The sequence below is a fragment of the Thalassophryne amazonica genome, chromosome 5 (assembly GCF_902500255.1).
Source record: "Thalassophryne amazonica chromosome 5, fThaAma1.1, whole genome shotgun sequence".
Lineage (NCBI taxonomy): Eukaryota > Metazoa > Chordata > Actinopteri > Batrachoidiformes > Batrachoididae > Thalassophryne > Thalassophryne amazonica.
Genome location: NC_047107.1, coordinates 58,425,147 through 58,440,352, shown reverse-complemented (window position 1 = coordinate 58,440,352; position 15,206 = coordinate 58,425,147). Strand labels below are relative to the sequence as shown.

At 44.2% G+C, this 15,206-nt stretch overlaps 1 protein-coding gene across 2 annotated transcripts in view; it reads left to right on the top strand.

The window, feature by feature from the left end:
- mlxip (MLX interacting protein) overlaps positions 1 to 15,206 on the top strand; it is a 118,552-nt gene that overhangs the window by 46,722 nt on the left and 56,624 nt on the right. For both annotated transcript variants that reach the window (XM_034170381.1, XM_034170380.1), the window contains exons 9-12: positions 3,296 to 3,872; positions 7,870 to 7,976; positions 13,580 to 13,658; positions 13,743 to 13,864. In XM_034170381.1, coding sequence (XP_034026272.1) covers positions 3,296 to 3,872; positions 7,870 to 7,976; positions 13,580 to 13,658; positions 13,743 to 13,864 — 885 coding nt within the window. The remainder of the gene's footprint in view (positions 1 to 3,295; positions 3,873 to 7,869; positions 7,977 to 13,579; positions 13,659 to 13,742; positions 13,865 to 15,206) is intronic.

Genomic DNA, 15,206 nt, shown 5'->3' with positions numbered 1-15,206 from the left:
TACACCCCATTGCGAGGGCCAACTTACACCATAGGGTCTGCTGACAGGATAACCTCATTTCACTTGTTATCAAACCCAGAATACACAAGGTGGGGCTCTGAGATATATCTGTCTCAAGAACTTTGTTGATAAATATAATCTTTTTCCAAAGGTTCTGTGTCATTTCACACTCATACAGCATGTGTACAAGTGTTCCCTCACACCTCTCACATCTCCAGCATAACTCCGAATCACAGAGTTTTAGCCTTGCCATCTTACTTGGGGTCCAGTACATTCTGTATTCTTCTGCATGATTTTGTACATAATTAAGCAAATCTGTGTCTCTCTTGATATTTTATGCCAAGATCTAGTAATTTCTTCCCAGTTCTCCATAGCGATCTCGCCCTCTAGATCCGTCTCCCATGGTCTCATAAGAGCCTTAAGTTTAGGTGGGTGAGATTTTCTCATAAAACTATAATATTTAGATGCCCCACCTTTAACCCCCAGATTAACCTGCATTAGTTTTGTAACTCAGATCGCATAAACAGGGGAAGTTTGTTGTTTTTGTTGTAATATACAGCTTCGTAACTGCAAATATTTCCAAAAGTCCTGTTTAGGGAGTTTGTATTTAGTTGCCAGTTGTTGAAAAGACATTAAGTTGTCACCCTCAGAAACATCTCCAACATAAATAATCCCTGCTACAGCCCATGATTTCCAGTAGAGTTTTTTTTTTTCCCCCACTTTTAACTTTTTGTTATGCCAAAGGGGTGACTGTTTGGTAAAGAAAGGGTCAAGGCCAATAATATCATGTCATCTTTGCCAGGTTTCTTTGGCGAATGACAGCAACGGATTACTAGATGGAATTTCACATCCAGTTTGAGACATAAAAGCCTGCAATGGAATAGGCTCCATAAGTTCCTTTTCAGTCAGAACCCAGCCCGGGACTTGGGCTTCTGTGATGTCTATTTTAGCCAATTGATTAAGAGAAAAGGCATAATGATACCAATCTATTCTTGGTAGGTTAAGGCCTCCATCTTCAATTGCAGCCCTTATCTTATTTCAGTTTAAACGAGGTCTTTTGCCCCCATAAAAAAAAAAATCTACTGCTATGTTGAATTTTTTAAGTAAAGGGGATGGAGACTTATGGGTAGCAAGTGCAAAATATAGTTAATTTGTGGGATAATCATCATTTTCAGGACATTTATTCTACCCAACAGAGATGATCCTAATTTAGCCCAATTTTGTAAAGTCTTCTCTTTTTTCATCAGGGGAAGTAAATTTTCTGTCATAATGTCTTTTAAACCTGGTGTAAGTTTTATCTCCAAGTACACCAAACCTGAAGGGAGCCAATTGAACTGCGAATTCTGTCTCTTACTTGGTGGGCATAGTCTAGACAGTGGCATTGCCTCTGATTTTCCCCAATTTATTTTATAGCCTGAAAGAAGAGAGAAAGTATAAATTAACGACAAAATTTGAGGAACAGCTGTCTCTAGATTTGAGGTCACTAACAAAATATCATCCGCGTATAGAAATAGTATGTGTTCCAACTTTCCAGCTAAAATACCCTTAATAACTGAATTATTCCTGATGGCTGCCACTATGGGCTCCAGTGCAAGTGCAAAAAGTAGAGGGCTCAGGGGACAGCCCTGTCTTGTACCCTGCTATAAGGGGAAACAGGAGGACAAGTTCCCATTTGTCAACACCAAGGCCTTGGGATTACGATATAGAAGTCTAACCAAATTTATAAAGGAGGGGCCTAATCCAAACCTGTTTAGTGTTCTGAACAAGTAAGTCCACTCCACTCTATCAAAAGCTTTCTCTGCATCTAAAGAGAAAGCAACTATGTGTTCAGTGTGATTCCTTGCCTGCCAGATTAAATGTAGTAGTCTGCGTACACAATCTGAATGAATTATGATGAATTAGGTTGGGTAGATGCACCTCCAGCCTCCTGGCTAATATCTTGGCCCGTATTTTAGCATCTACATTTATAAGAGACAAGCTGGACGATAATTTCCACATTGTTGTGGGTTTTTGCCTTTCTTATGTATCAGTGTTATTACCGCAGATTGCATACTATCTGGCATGTTACCCCTCTTAATTGCATCTTGAAAAACTATCACTAGCCTCGGTGCTAGTAGGTCCGCAAATTTTTTTATAGAAATCTGTTGGCAGCCCATCGTTTACAGGAGCTTTCCCAGAGCTCATCTTCTTTATAGCTTGCTGAACCTCTTCCAGTGTAATATCTCCCCCAATCTCCTTTTGTTCTTCCTCAGACAGGGTTGATAAATCCACTTGGGACAAAAACCTGTCTATTTCCTCTTGTTCTATCCCACCCTGTGAAGTGTACAGTTTTTTATAGAATATCTTAAATAATTCATTAATTTCTCCTCTGCCTGTCACTACTGTCCCATTTTCATTCTCCACAGAAGTTATTAAGGTGCAATTAAGCCGCTGTTTTACTCTTTGGGCTAAAAATCTCCCTGCTGCTTCTCCTTGCTCGTAATACTTCTGTCTACATTGGAATAATGAAAATTCAGCCTTTTTCTGCAGTATGGAATTTAGTTCAAATTTTAATTTATTCACCTGGGTATAAACTAGTTGGTCGCCGTGCCGACTCTGGCATCCAGGTTCTGACTTTGATCTTCCAGATATGATATTCGAGTCTCAGCTTCCGTCATCTGAGCTCCCAGGTTATCCACCGCTGCCTGAACTGCATCCATACCGGATTTTAATCCGCTCATATCAGAAGCGATATTCTGTAGCAACATTTTAATGGTCGTTATCTCGGTTGCGGTGTCCGTCTGGGATGGTTTTGGAGTAGCCGCCATGTTGTCCTCCATGTTTCCCTCCGTCTGTCTTGCGAGACTTTTCTGGACTTGTTGCATAATAAATAAAGTTGCGCTTCCCTCTGCAAATATTTTCAGTGTTTAAGGTATATCCGTCGTAATTTTTAATGGGGAGGAAGGCGAGCAGCTCCACAGCAATTACACTACGCGGCCATGTCGCATGCCTGCTCCACCGGAAGTCCGCAAGGCAGTCTTCTAAGGATTTTATGTGGATGAGATTACCAGCAGTTATCGGCATGTATTACTGTAACAAACAGTGTAGAAGATGGAAAATGAGGATTTCCACACAGAGACACACATCAGATCTGATTACTTGCTGTATATCATGTGGAGGGACAGTTTGGATCAGATATACAATAAATCAGTTTGAACTGGCAGTCTGAACACAGCCATTATGACTCTTGTTTTGTTGCGAGAAAAACAAAAGGCTGATTGATTTGGGTCCTTTTTCTTTTGTCATCCTCTGCTAGGTTCAGTTAATTCCTTCCTTGCAGCTTGCAGCTGACCAAATCTCTCCACCTGATTCCTTGTCTGTCCCCTCCCCCATGGCCAGCCAGACCAGTGAGACAGGTGATCCTGGTGATGTTACCTTTGTGGAGAACTACATGCCTCTGTTTGCTGGGCAGATGGCACCCACTGCTCAGGAAGGAATTTCTTCTCAGCCCTTAGCTCATGATTCTGTGGCACAGTGCCTTCCAGGGCAGGATTTGGTATCGGCCGCCCCCCTGATTCATAGACCCTTGGACAGTGCCTCAGCTCTGGGTGAGAGGGCAGTACCACCTGTGGTCACACACACAGCCTTGTCTATTGTTACATCCAGCAAAGCTGCCACCACCTTCAGCCACAGCTCAGATTATTGCTGTATGTCAGCGCAACCTCCACACACCCACCTCCCACCCTTGGCCCCACTGAACGCCAGCTCCATCCAGAACCCACAGACTTTTGCCCTGCCTCGCCCCATTCAGTCATCCAGTGCCAACAAAACCCGCCCTGTGCAAAGAATTGTGCCTGCTACTACCCTCCCTCCTCCTCACCTCATCCTCACAGGTCTGCTTATTTTCAGAAGGTCATTTTTATTTGGGAGAAATCGTTGGTAACGATGGTAGTTCATCCTGTAGTGATGCTTTTTAGCTTTAACCTCTTTACCACACTGCAAGACTCAATCTTTTTTAATTCAACCAAATCAGTTTGATGTAAAAAGTCTGTTTCACATCTGAGTTGCTGTAATTTTATACTATTGATATCATTTGACAACCCTAAAAATTCTTTTGTAGGCTGTAACAGATTTCTGGTGCAGTTATTGTTTTGGGTGAATTGATAATATCCTTGTTGAATGAGGTCTTATTGTTTTATTAGTTATATTCGGTAAGCTGGCCGCCAAAATTTAAACACAATTTCATACAATTTACTGTAAATTCTAAAAATAATTTACAATACAATAGCTATGAAAATAGATTAGACTTGCATTGTCTGCAGAATTTTGTTGCAGATTTTGCTTTTGTTTTTTTATTATGATTTTGTGTGTGTGTATATTATATATATATATATATACATACACACACACACACACACACACACAGTGAGGAAAATAAGTATTTGAGCACCCTGCTATTTTGCAAGTTCTCCCACTTAGAAATCATGGAGGGTATGAAATTTTCATCTTAGGTGCATGTCCACTGTGAGAGACATAATCTAAAAAAAAAAAAAAAAAAATGGAAATCACAATGTATTCTTTTTTTTTTTTATAATTTATTTGTATGTTACTGCTGCAAATAAGTATTTGATCCCCTCCCAACCAGCAAGAATTCTGGCTCACACAGTCGTGTTAATTTTTCTTTAAGAAGTCCTCTTATTCTGCACTCTTTACCTTTATTAATTGCACCTGTTTGAACTTGTTACCTGTATAAAAGACACCTGTTCACACACTCAGTCAATCACACTCCAACCTGTCCACCATAGCCAAGACCAAAGAGCTGTCTAAGGACACCAGGGACAAAACTGTAGACCTGCACAAGGCTGGGATGGACTACAGGACAACAGGCAAGCAGCTTGGTAGAAGACAACAACTGTTATGATTATTTATTAGAAAGTGGAAGAAACACAAGATGACTGTCAATCTCCCTCGGTCTGGGATTCCATGCAAGATTAAACTTTGTGGGGTAAGGATGATTATAAGAAAGCTCAGAACTACACAGGAGGACCTGGTCAATGACCTGAAGAGAGCTGGGACCACAGTCACAAAGATTACATTAGTAACACATGATGCTGTCATGGTTTAAAATCCTGTAGGGCAGCAAGGTCCCCCTGCTCAGCCAGCACATGTCCGGGCCCGTTTGAAGTTCACCAGTGACCAACTAGATGGTTCAGAGGAGGCATGGGAGAAGGTCATGTGGTCAGATGAGACCAGAATAGAGCTTTTTGGAATCAACTTCACTTACCATGTTTAGAGGACGAGAACAACCCCAAGAAAACCATCCCAACTGTGAAGCATGGGGGTGGAAACATCATATGTACTCTGGGGTTGCTCTTCTGCAAAGGGGACAGGACGACTGCACCGTATTGAAGGGAGGATGGATGGGGTCATGTATTGCGATATTTTGGCAAACAACCTCCTTCCCTCAGTAAGAGTATTGAAGATGGGTCATGGCTGGGTCTTCCAGCATGACAATGACCCCAAACACACAGCCAGGGTAACTAAGGAGGAGCTCTGTAAGAAGCATTTCAAGGTCCTGGAGTGGTTTGGCCAGTCTCCAGACCTGAACTCAATAGAAAATCTTTGGAGGGAGCTGAAACTCCAAACCTGAAAGATTTGGAGAAGATCTGTATGAAGGAGTGAACCAAAATCCCTGCTGCAGTGTGTGAAAACCTGGTGGAAAAACTACAGGAAAAGTTTGACCTCTGTAATTGTAAACAAAGGCTACTGTACCAAATATTAGCATTGATTTTCACAGGTGTTCAAATACTTATTTGCAGCAGTAACATCAAATAAATTATTAAAAAAATCATACTTTGTGATTTCTGGATTTTTTTTTTTTTTTTTTTTAGATTGTCTCTCACAGTGGACATGCACCTAAGATGAAAATTTCAGACCCCTCCATGATTTCTAAGTGGGAGAACTTGCAAAATCGCAGGGTATTCAAATACTTATTTTCCTCGCTGTGTGTGTGTGTGTGTGTGTGTGTGTGTGTGTGTGTGTGTGTGTGTGTGTGTGTGTATGTATATATATATATATATATATATATATATATATGTATGTATATATATATATATATATATATATGTATGTATATATATATATATATATATATACGAGGTCTATTAGAAAAGTATCCGACCTTATTATTTTTTTCAAAAACCATATGGATTTGAATCACGTGTGATTGCGTCAGCTAAGCTTGAACCTTCGTGCGCATGCGTGAGATTTTTCACGCCTGTCGGTTGCGTCATTCGCCTGTGAGCAGGCTTTGAGTGAGGAGTGGTCCACCCCTCTCTTCGTTTTTTTCATTGTTTAGGAATGGCTCAGAGACTGCCGCTTTGCTTGATCAAAATTTTTTCAGAAACTGTGAGGCACATCCAAGTGGACACCATTCGAGAAATTCAGATGGTTTTTGGTGAAAATTTTATGGGCTTCAAAGAGATTACGGAGTGTTACTGTTGCTTTAAGGACAGCCCAGAGCGACTGGTGGTGTGCCGCGCTCCAAAGCCGCCATCGACAGGCGTTGCTTTGCGCCATGCAGCACCGCGTGAAGGCTCTGCTCCTCTTTCCATGACAAAAACTCCTGTAACAGTGGAATGTGCCGTTCATTTCCAAACTGGATGCTGTGTTTTATCTGGGATGTCATCTAGCTAGCACAAGAATTGTGAAAAGACGTGGAAATCAGCACTTTTTCGGCACATTGAGACAGACGTGCGGAGGAATTCCACGCGTCGCGGTGGTGCCGCATGGCGCAAAGCAACGCCGTGATGAAGCCTCACAGGACATGTTCTGGAATGTCCAGGCACATCCACAATTTCTCGGATAATCACTCGATGGCAACACCACCGACAGCTGTCTGAACGCCATCTCAAAGCCATCCTGTGAGACCAAAACGGAGGTGGTTTTGTCTCGTTCCAGTAGCGAATCCATCGTGACGCGCAAAGCCTCCGCTCGGCTTTCCATGACAAAATCTCTTGTTAAAAGTGAACTCTGCCGGAAAATGGTTGATGTCCAGCTCTTGTGATAACCAGAGAAATTGCACACGATGGTCACGGATCCATACAGCCATCCGTTTAGAAATGAAATGGTCGCTCAGCCTGTCGAAGGCGGCTTTGGAGCGCAGCGCGCCCCACAGCCGCTAGGGGCCGTCCTTAAAGCGACAGTAACACTCCGTAATCTCTTGAAGCCCATAAAATTTTCACCAAAAACCATCTGAATTTCTCAAATGGTGTCCACTTGGATGTGCCTCACAGTTTCTGAAAAAATTTTGATCAAGCAAAGCGGCAGTCTCTGAGCCATTCCTAAGCAATGGAAAAAAACGACGAGAGGGGTGGACCACTCCTCACTCAAAGCCTGCTCACAGGTGAATGACGCAACCGACAGGCGTGAAAAAACTCACGCATGCGCACGAAGGTTCAACCTTGGCTGACGCAATCACACGTGTTTCAAATCCATATGGTTTTTGAAAAAAATAATAAGGTCGGATACTTTTCTAATAGACCTCGCGTGTGTGTGTGTATATATATATATGTGTGTGTGTATATATATATATATATGTATATATATGTATATATATATATATATGTATATGTGTGTGTGTGTGTAAATTCATCTCTTTCATTTGGGGAAAAATAATGGCATCAAATCAGTATTGTGAAGTGGAAATTATACTTTAAAGTGTAAGTTACAGGTTGAAACTAAAATAAGAAATTTATAAGGTTGTGTTACATACAGAGCTTCCTTTCTACCCAAATTAAAAATATTTAGGAATGAAAAAGATTTTACAATTGTGCTCCATCTGTGAGATAATTTAACAGTTTATAAAGCTGACCATTTTCATCCTCTTAGGCCTTTTCCCCAGCCGTGCCAATGCTGTGATTGTTGCACCAACACCTTTAAATGCAGATGTGGTCCCTACTACAGGAGTGGTCCTCGCTCCTTCTTGTCTTGGAGGGGTATGTTTTTAACCGTCACTGTTACCATTTTATATGGAGTTAAAATTGTCTCATTAATATTTGTAAATGCACACAGGGTGATCTACAAATAATCACTGATTTGCAAATGTGTTCAGATATCCACAAATGCAAATTTCATATTTGTAACTTATAAATTGGTCTTTGCAAATAATGTTGTATTTGCAAATATAAAACTTAATTTGTAAAAAAAAAAAAAAATTACATTTGTAAAACTGGAAATTGTATTTGTGAATTGAGTTTCAGCATTTGTGGATCACCAATTACACTCATTCATCGCTTTCCTCTGCGACGTAATTTTGAGACATTCTTGTGGCAAATACAGATCCACAAACAAATGCCTACTGATTCACAAATACACACGCACACTGGATATCCACTAGATGGCAGTGTGGTTCCATTCATTGATGTGGCAAGCTGCATTCCATCCATCCATCCATCCATTTTCTTCCGCTTTATCCGGAGTCGGGTCGCGGGGGCAGCAGCTCAAGCAAAGCCGCCCAGACCTCCCGATCCACACACACCTCCCCCAGCTCCTCCGGGGGAACCCCAAGGCGTTCCCAAGCCAGCCGAGAGATGTAATCGTTCCAGCGTGTCCTGGGTCTTCCCCAGGGCCTCGTCCCAATGGGACGTTCCCGGAACACCTCTCCAGCGAGGTGTCCAGGGGGCATCCGGAAAAGATGCCCGAGCCACCTCAACTGACTCCTTTTGACGTGTAGGAGCAGTGGCTCGACTCCGAGCTCCTCCGGAGTGACCGAGCTCCTCACCCTATCTCTAAGGGAGCGCCCAGCCACCCTGCGGAGGAAACTCATCTCGGCCGCTTGTACCCGCGATCTCGTTCTTTCGGTCATGAGCCAAATCTCATGACCATAGGTGAGGATCGGAACGTAGATCGATCGGTAAATCGAGAGCTTTGCCCCCCTACTCAGCTCTCTCTTCACCACGACGGTCCGATACAGCGACCACATCACTGCAGACGCTGCACCGATCCGTCTATCGATCTCACGCTCCATCCGTCCCTCACTCGTGAATAAGACCCCGAGATACTTAAACTCCTCCACTTGAGGCAAGGACACTCCACTGACCTGAAGAGGGCAAAGCACCTTTTTCCTGTCGAGAACCATGGCCTCGGATTTGGAGGTGCTGATTTTCATCGCGGACGCCTCACACTCAGCTGCAAACCGCCCCATTGCACGCTGAAGGTCCTGATTTGACGAAGCCAACAGAACCACATCATCCGCAAACAGCAGAGACGAGATTCTGTGGTTCCCAAACCAGACCCCCTCTACACCCTGGCTGCGCCTAGAAATTCTGTCCATAAAAATAATGAACAGAACCGGTGACAAAGGGCAGCCCTGGCGGAGGCCAACGTGCACTGGAAACAGGTTTGACTTACTACCGGCAGTGCGAACCAAGCTCCTGCTGCGGTCGTACAGGGACCGGATAGCCCTTAGCAAAGGACCCCGGACCCCGTACTCCCGGAGCACTCCCCACAGGGTGCCCCGAGGGACACGGTCGAATGCCTTCTCCAGATCCACAAAACACATGTGGACTGGTTGGGCGAACTCCCATGAACCCTCGAGCACCTGATGGAGCGTGTAGAGCTGGTCCAGTGTGCTGCGACCAGGACGAAAACCACACTGCTCCTCCTGAATCCGAGGTTCGACCATCAGTCGAATTCTCCTCTCCAGTACTCTGGAATAGACCTTACCGGGGAGGCTGAGGAGTGTGATCCCCCTATAGTTGGAACACACCCTCCGGTCCCCCTTCTTAAACAGAGGGACCACCACCCCGGTCTGCCAATCCAGAGGCACTGTCCCTGATCGTCACGCGATGTTGCAGAGGCGTGTCAGCCAAGACAGTCCCACAACATCCAGAGACTTAATGTACTCAGGATGGATTTCATCCACCCCAGGAGCCTTGCCAACGAGGAGCTTTCCAACCACCTCGGTTACTTCTGCCTGGGTAATGGATGAGTCCGCCTCTGGGTCCCCAGTCTCTGCCTCCTCTTCGGAAGACGTGACGATGGGATTGAGGAGATCCTCGAAGTACTCCTTCCACCGCCCAACAACATCCCCAGTCAGAGTCAGCAGCTCCCCACCCGCACCGTAAACAGTGCCGGTGGAGAGCTGCTTCCGCCTCCTGAGGCGTCGGACGGTTTGCCAGAATCTCTTCGAGGCCAACCGATAGTCCTCTTCCATAGCCTCCCCGAACTCCTCCCAGACCCGAGTTTTTGCCTCTGCGACCGCACGGGCTGCGGCACGCTTGGCCTGCCGGTACCTGTCAGCTGCCTCTGGGGTCCCACCTACCAACAAAGATAAGTAGGACTCCTTCAGCTTGACGGCATCCCTTACTTCCGGTGTCCACCACCGGGTTGGGGGATTGCCGCCGCGACAGGCACCAGAGACCTTGCGACCACAGCTACGAGCGGCCGCATCAGCAATGGAGGTGGATGACATGGTCCACTCGGACTCCATGTCTCCAACCTCCCCGGGATCTGGGAGAAGCTCTCCCGGAGGTGGGAGTTGAAGACCTCCCTGACAGAGGGTTCCGCCAGTCATTCCCAGCAGACCCTCACGATACGTTTGGGCCTGCCAGGTCTGACCGGCTTCCTCCCCTCCCAGCGGATCCAACTCGCCACCAGGTGGTGATCGGTCGACAGCTCTGCCCCTCTCTTTACTCGAGTGTCCGAGACACGTGGCCGAAGGTCAGATGATACGACTACAAAGTCGATCATCGACCTCCGGCTCAGGGTGTCCTGTTGCCACGTGCACTTATGGACACCCTTGTGCTCGAACATGGTGTTCGTGATGGACAAACTGTGACTAGCACAGAAGTCCAACAACTGAACACCACTTGGGTTCAGATCAGGGAGGCCGTGCTTCCCAATCACCCCCCTCCAGGTCTCACTGTCGCCGCCCACGTGGGCGTTGAAATCCCCTAGGAGAACAATGGAGTCCCCAGTCGGAGCGCTATCTAGTACTCCTCTCAGGGACTCCAGGAAGGTCGGGTACTCTGCACTGCTGCTCGGCCCGTAGGCCGAGACAACGGTGAGAGACCTGCCTCCGACCCGAAGGCATAGGGACGCGACCCTCTCGTTCACCAGAGTGAACTCCAACACATGGCGACTGAGCTGGGGAGCAATAAGCAATGCAACCCCAGCTCTCCGCCTCTCCCCGTGGGCAACGCCAGAAAAATGAAGAGTTCAGCCCCTCTCCAGGAGTTGGGTACCAGAGCCCATGCTGTGCGTGGAGGTGAGCCCGACTATCTCTAGTCGGTATCTCTCAACCTCCCGCACAAGCTCAGGTTCCTTGCCCCCCAGCAAGGTGACATTCCACGTCCCAACAGCCAGGGGCTGTGAGCATGGACCGGGCCGCCGGGCCACCCGCTCTCGGCCGCCACCCAATCCTCTCTGCACCCGACCCCCATGGCCCCCTCTGCAGGTGGTGAACCCACAGGAGGGCGGGCCCACGTTGCTCCTTCGGGCTGAGCCCGGCCGGGCCCCATGGGCTAAGGCCCGACCACCAGGCACTCAAGCGCGAGCCCCAACCCCAGGCCTGGCTCCAGGGTGGGACCCCGGCTCCGCCATACCGGGCGACGTCTCGGTCCTTGATCTTTCACTGGTCATGGAGGTTCTGAGCTGCCCTTAGTCTGACCCGTCACCTAGGACCTGTTTGCCTTGGGAGACGCTACAGGGAGCACAAAGCCCCCGACAACATAGCTCCTAGGATCATCCGGTTACGCAAACTCCCCCACCACGATAAGGTGGCAGCCAGAGGGGGAGAACAAGCTGAATTATTTTTTTAAATTATGTGTCCGCGGATTTCATCATGGGGAGGGGGGCGGGGGTGTTAGTGTTGTACTCTTTAACGCAGTGGTTCAAATAAGCGTATTAAGCAGCATTGCGCCTGTGCGTGCTCCATGACACAGACATGCTGCAAAATTCTTCTTTTAAAAACTTGAAAGTTCTAAAAGTTGCTACATTTAGCTAAGCTTCACACAGGAGCCACACAGCGTCACCGCAGCAACCGACCAGTCCCACTTTACCACAACTGTCGCAACAGCCAGGCTCCGCGGATCCGAGGAAACTGATTTGTATCTGTAACACACAGATTGGTGTCTGCGGAGTTATAAAACTTGCATTATGTCATAAAAAAAGAACGCTTAGCGATAAGCATTTTAAATACTCAGTAACGATCACGATTAAAGAGTCATCAGGGAGCATATAGTTTCAGCCACATCAATGAATGGAACCACACTGCCATCTAGTGGATATCCAGTGTGCGTGTGTATTTGTGAATCAGTCGGCATTTGTTTGTGGATCTGTGTTCGCGAAAAGAATGTCTCAAAATTACGTCGCAGAGGAAAGCGATGAATACGTGTAATTGGTGATCCACAAATGCTGAAACTCAATTCACAAATACAATTTCCAGTTTTACAAATGTAATTTTTTTTACAAATTAAGTTTTATATTTGCATATACAACATTATTTGCAAAGACCAATTTACAAGTTATAAATATGAAATTTGCATTTGTGGATATCTGAACACATTTGCAAATCAATGATTATTTGTAGATCACCCTGCGTGCATTTACAAATATTGAGACAATTTTAACTCCATAATTTTATGGTGTCTTTTTTATTTTAAGTATGCCATAGTTTTGAGACATGGTAGGTGTTGTAAGAATAGAGTTTGCATTTAAATATAGCTAACTCCACCACAGTGTACACATTTTATTGTAACATAAAAGCATTACTGGTAGTTCACTTTGTTTTCACATATGGAAAAACAGTATATGGGTGATTCTTAGACTACGGGCACTTATTATGTCCTTTGATCATATTGTATGAAAAACAGAAAAAAGGGGAGATTTCACACTTTTATAGTTATCTTTACAATGAAAGTGTGTTAAGAAATTTGTTCTAGTAGTCTATGATGACGTTTTCACCTTTTTTCAGCATCTTTATATGCAAATATTGCCATTTTGTGCTTGTCCCACACCCAGACTTTTGATCTTCAATGATAAAAATGAATGGTAAAGAAACGTTTTTTCTAATGTTTTAAAATATCTCTGAATAAAATATCATTAAAATAATCAAAACATAATTGGGGTATTCAATGTCATACAACTGTTGTGATTTTTTTAAAACAAAATGTAGTTGTCCCACACTATTGCCGTAATTTCCACCACAACACTGTAATGTCCCTTTAAACAGTTTGTATGAAAGATTGTTTGGGTAGTTTCTATGGAGATAAACAGTCACATCAGAGCACATGTATATAGCGCCAAATCACAACAAACAGTTGCCCCAAGGCGCTTTATATTGTAAGGCATGGTGTGGTGGAAATTACATTTACAAGGCCAATAGTGCCCGTAGTTAAAGAATCACCCATATCTGACACCAGTATTTTTCAAGCCCAAGGTAAACTTAAAATGTTTAAATTCTACATCTCAGACTTGAGCAATCAGTCCAGGAAAACGTCATTCCAATGGTTCTCAGTCAGTTATTATACAGCTCTTAATTTTAGGTGATTATTTATATATTGTGCATTTCTATTTTCATGACATGTCTCAAATACAGAAGGCACTTCATCCAATTGTCCCAAAAGAACAGACTTATTCTTCTAGCTGCAAAAACGTGGAGCCCTCAACTAGTGCCGGTAAGAATACATGATACTCTGTATGCCTACTTGGTGGACATCCCAGCTATATTTGCCTTATTTTTATTTTTTATTTTTGCATAGGCCACGGTCACCCTGTATCAGGTCAAGGGTCATTGTGTGGGTTGGAACAGGTTCCCAGTCCCCAGTCACCTATCAGCAGTAGTAGTGGAAGCACTCCCCCGGTAAAAAATGAGCCACATCAGGTTTGTGTACTTGTATTTTATGCTTTAACATAAAATGTTTGCTAGTATCTCCCCGACTGTATTAACCCTTTGGGGTCTTGGCTATTTTTGGGCGTTTTTGACTACTTTTGGTTATACCTTCACAATTTACCTTAAAAAAAACTGTTCACCTGGCCTTGTTTGGTGTCTTTTTTTTTTTTTTCAGTACAACCTCACATGTGTGACGTCACAGTTTTTCTTTCCTTCCGACATACTGCATTAAAAGGGTGACCTGATATTCACCCCAAAACATAAAATTCGAATAAAAATGTTAGGTTTTTTTTTTTTAACTGTGAAAACCAGAAATATTTTTAATGAACCATTTTCATAACTTAGGATGTGAATATAAATTGTAAACTTCAAAAATATATGTAAAAATGTAGCATAAACAAAGTTATATACAGTGGTCCCTCGCTATAATGTGGTTCACCTTTCGCAGCCTCGCTGTTTCGCGGATTTTTTTAGTCCAATTTTGCATGCTTTTTTTATACAGTGCATTGTGTTCCGCGGCCTCATCAAGCAGCCGGTCGCGACACCGCGAAGGGAGAGCACGCGCATTGTGTTCTGCGTGTCTGTTTATAAGAATCTTCTCGCCCAGAAGAAAAAAGAGCACCAACAACTACCCATAACTGTGTTCTACACTCGGAAAAAGACACCTGCAGCGAGGTGTGAGTCAGTGGAAAAAGACGTGACAGCGCAGCGGCGCCAGGACGAAGAGGCGCGATCAGAGGAACTGTGAAATACTGGTCAGTCACTATTAATAATTTCTTATGTGTCTAACCTCGTACGTTGATCGTTAAAATTAAATTTGTTAGTTCTAAAAGCCATCATAATTATTTATAGGAAAACGTTCTATTTTTATTTCTCAAACAAATGTTTGGGCCTGAAAACAGGTTGGTCTTATTTTTCTACTCAGGTTTGAACTTTGAGAGTGTTTACACACGAGAGAAAAGTGAGAAAATGTTCATGCCTGATTGAGAAAAGTGTATAAAGTGTGTAGTGAGGGGTTTTACAGCTTTAAAACGTCTAATAATTGTAAAAAATAACGCTGGCCACTTCGCGGATTTCGCATATCGCGGACTATTTTTAGAACGTAACTCCTGCGATAAACGAGGGACCACCATACAACAATTCATATTAAACTCTAGGAAATGCTTCAGGTGTTTTTTGTGGCTATTTACTTGCAATGAGATGCCACACAAATTATATTTGTGCTACTCAGAAAAACAATTCCTGTTCATTGCACATCAGAAGCTCCCAAGATTGATTGATTGATTTAAAAAAAAAAAAAAATAAAATTTAATATTAGTGTCATGCACCACTG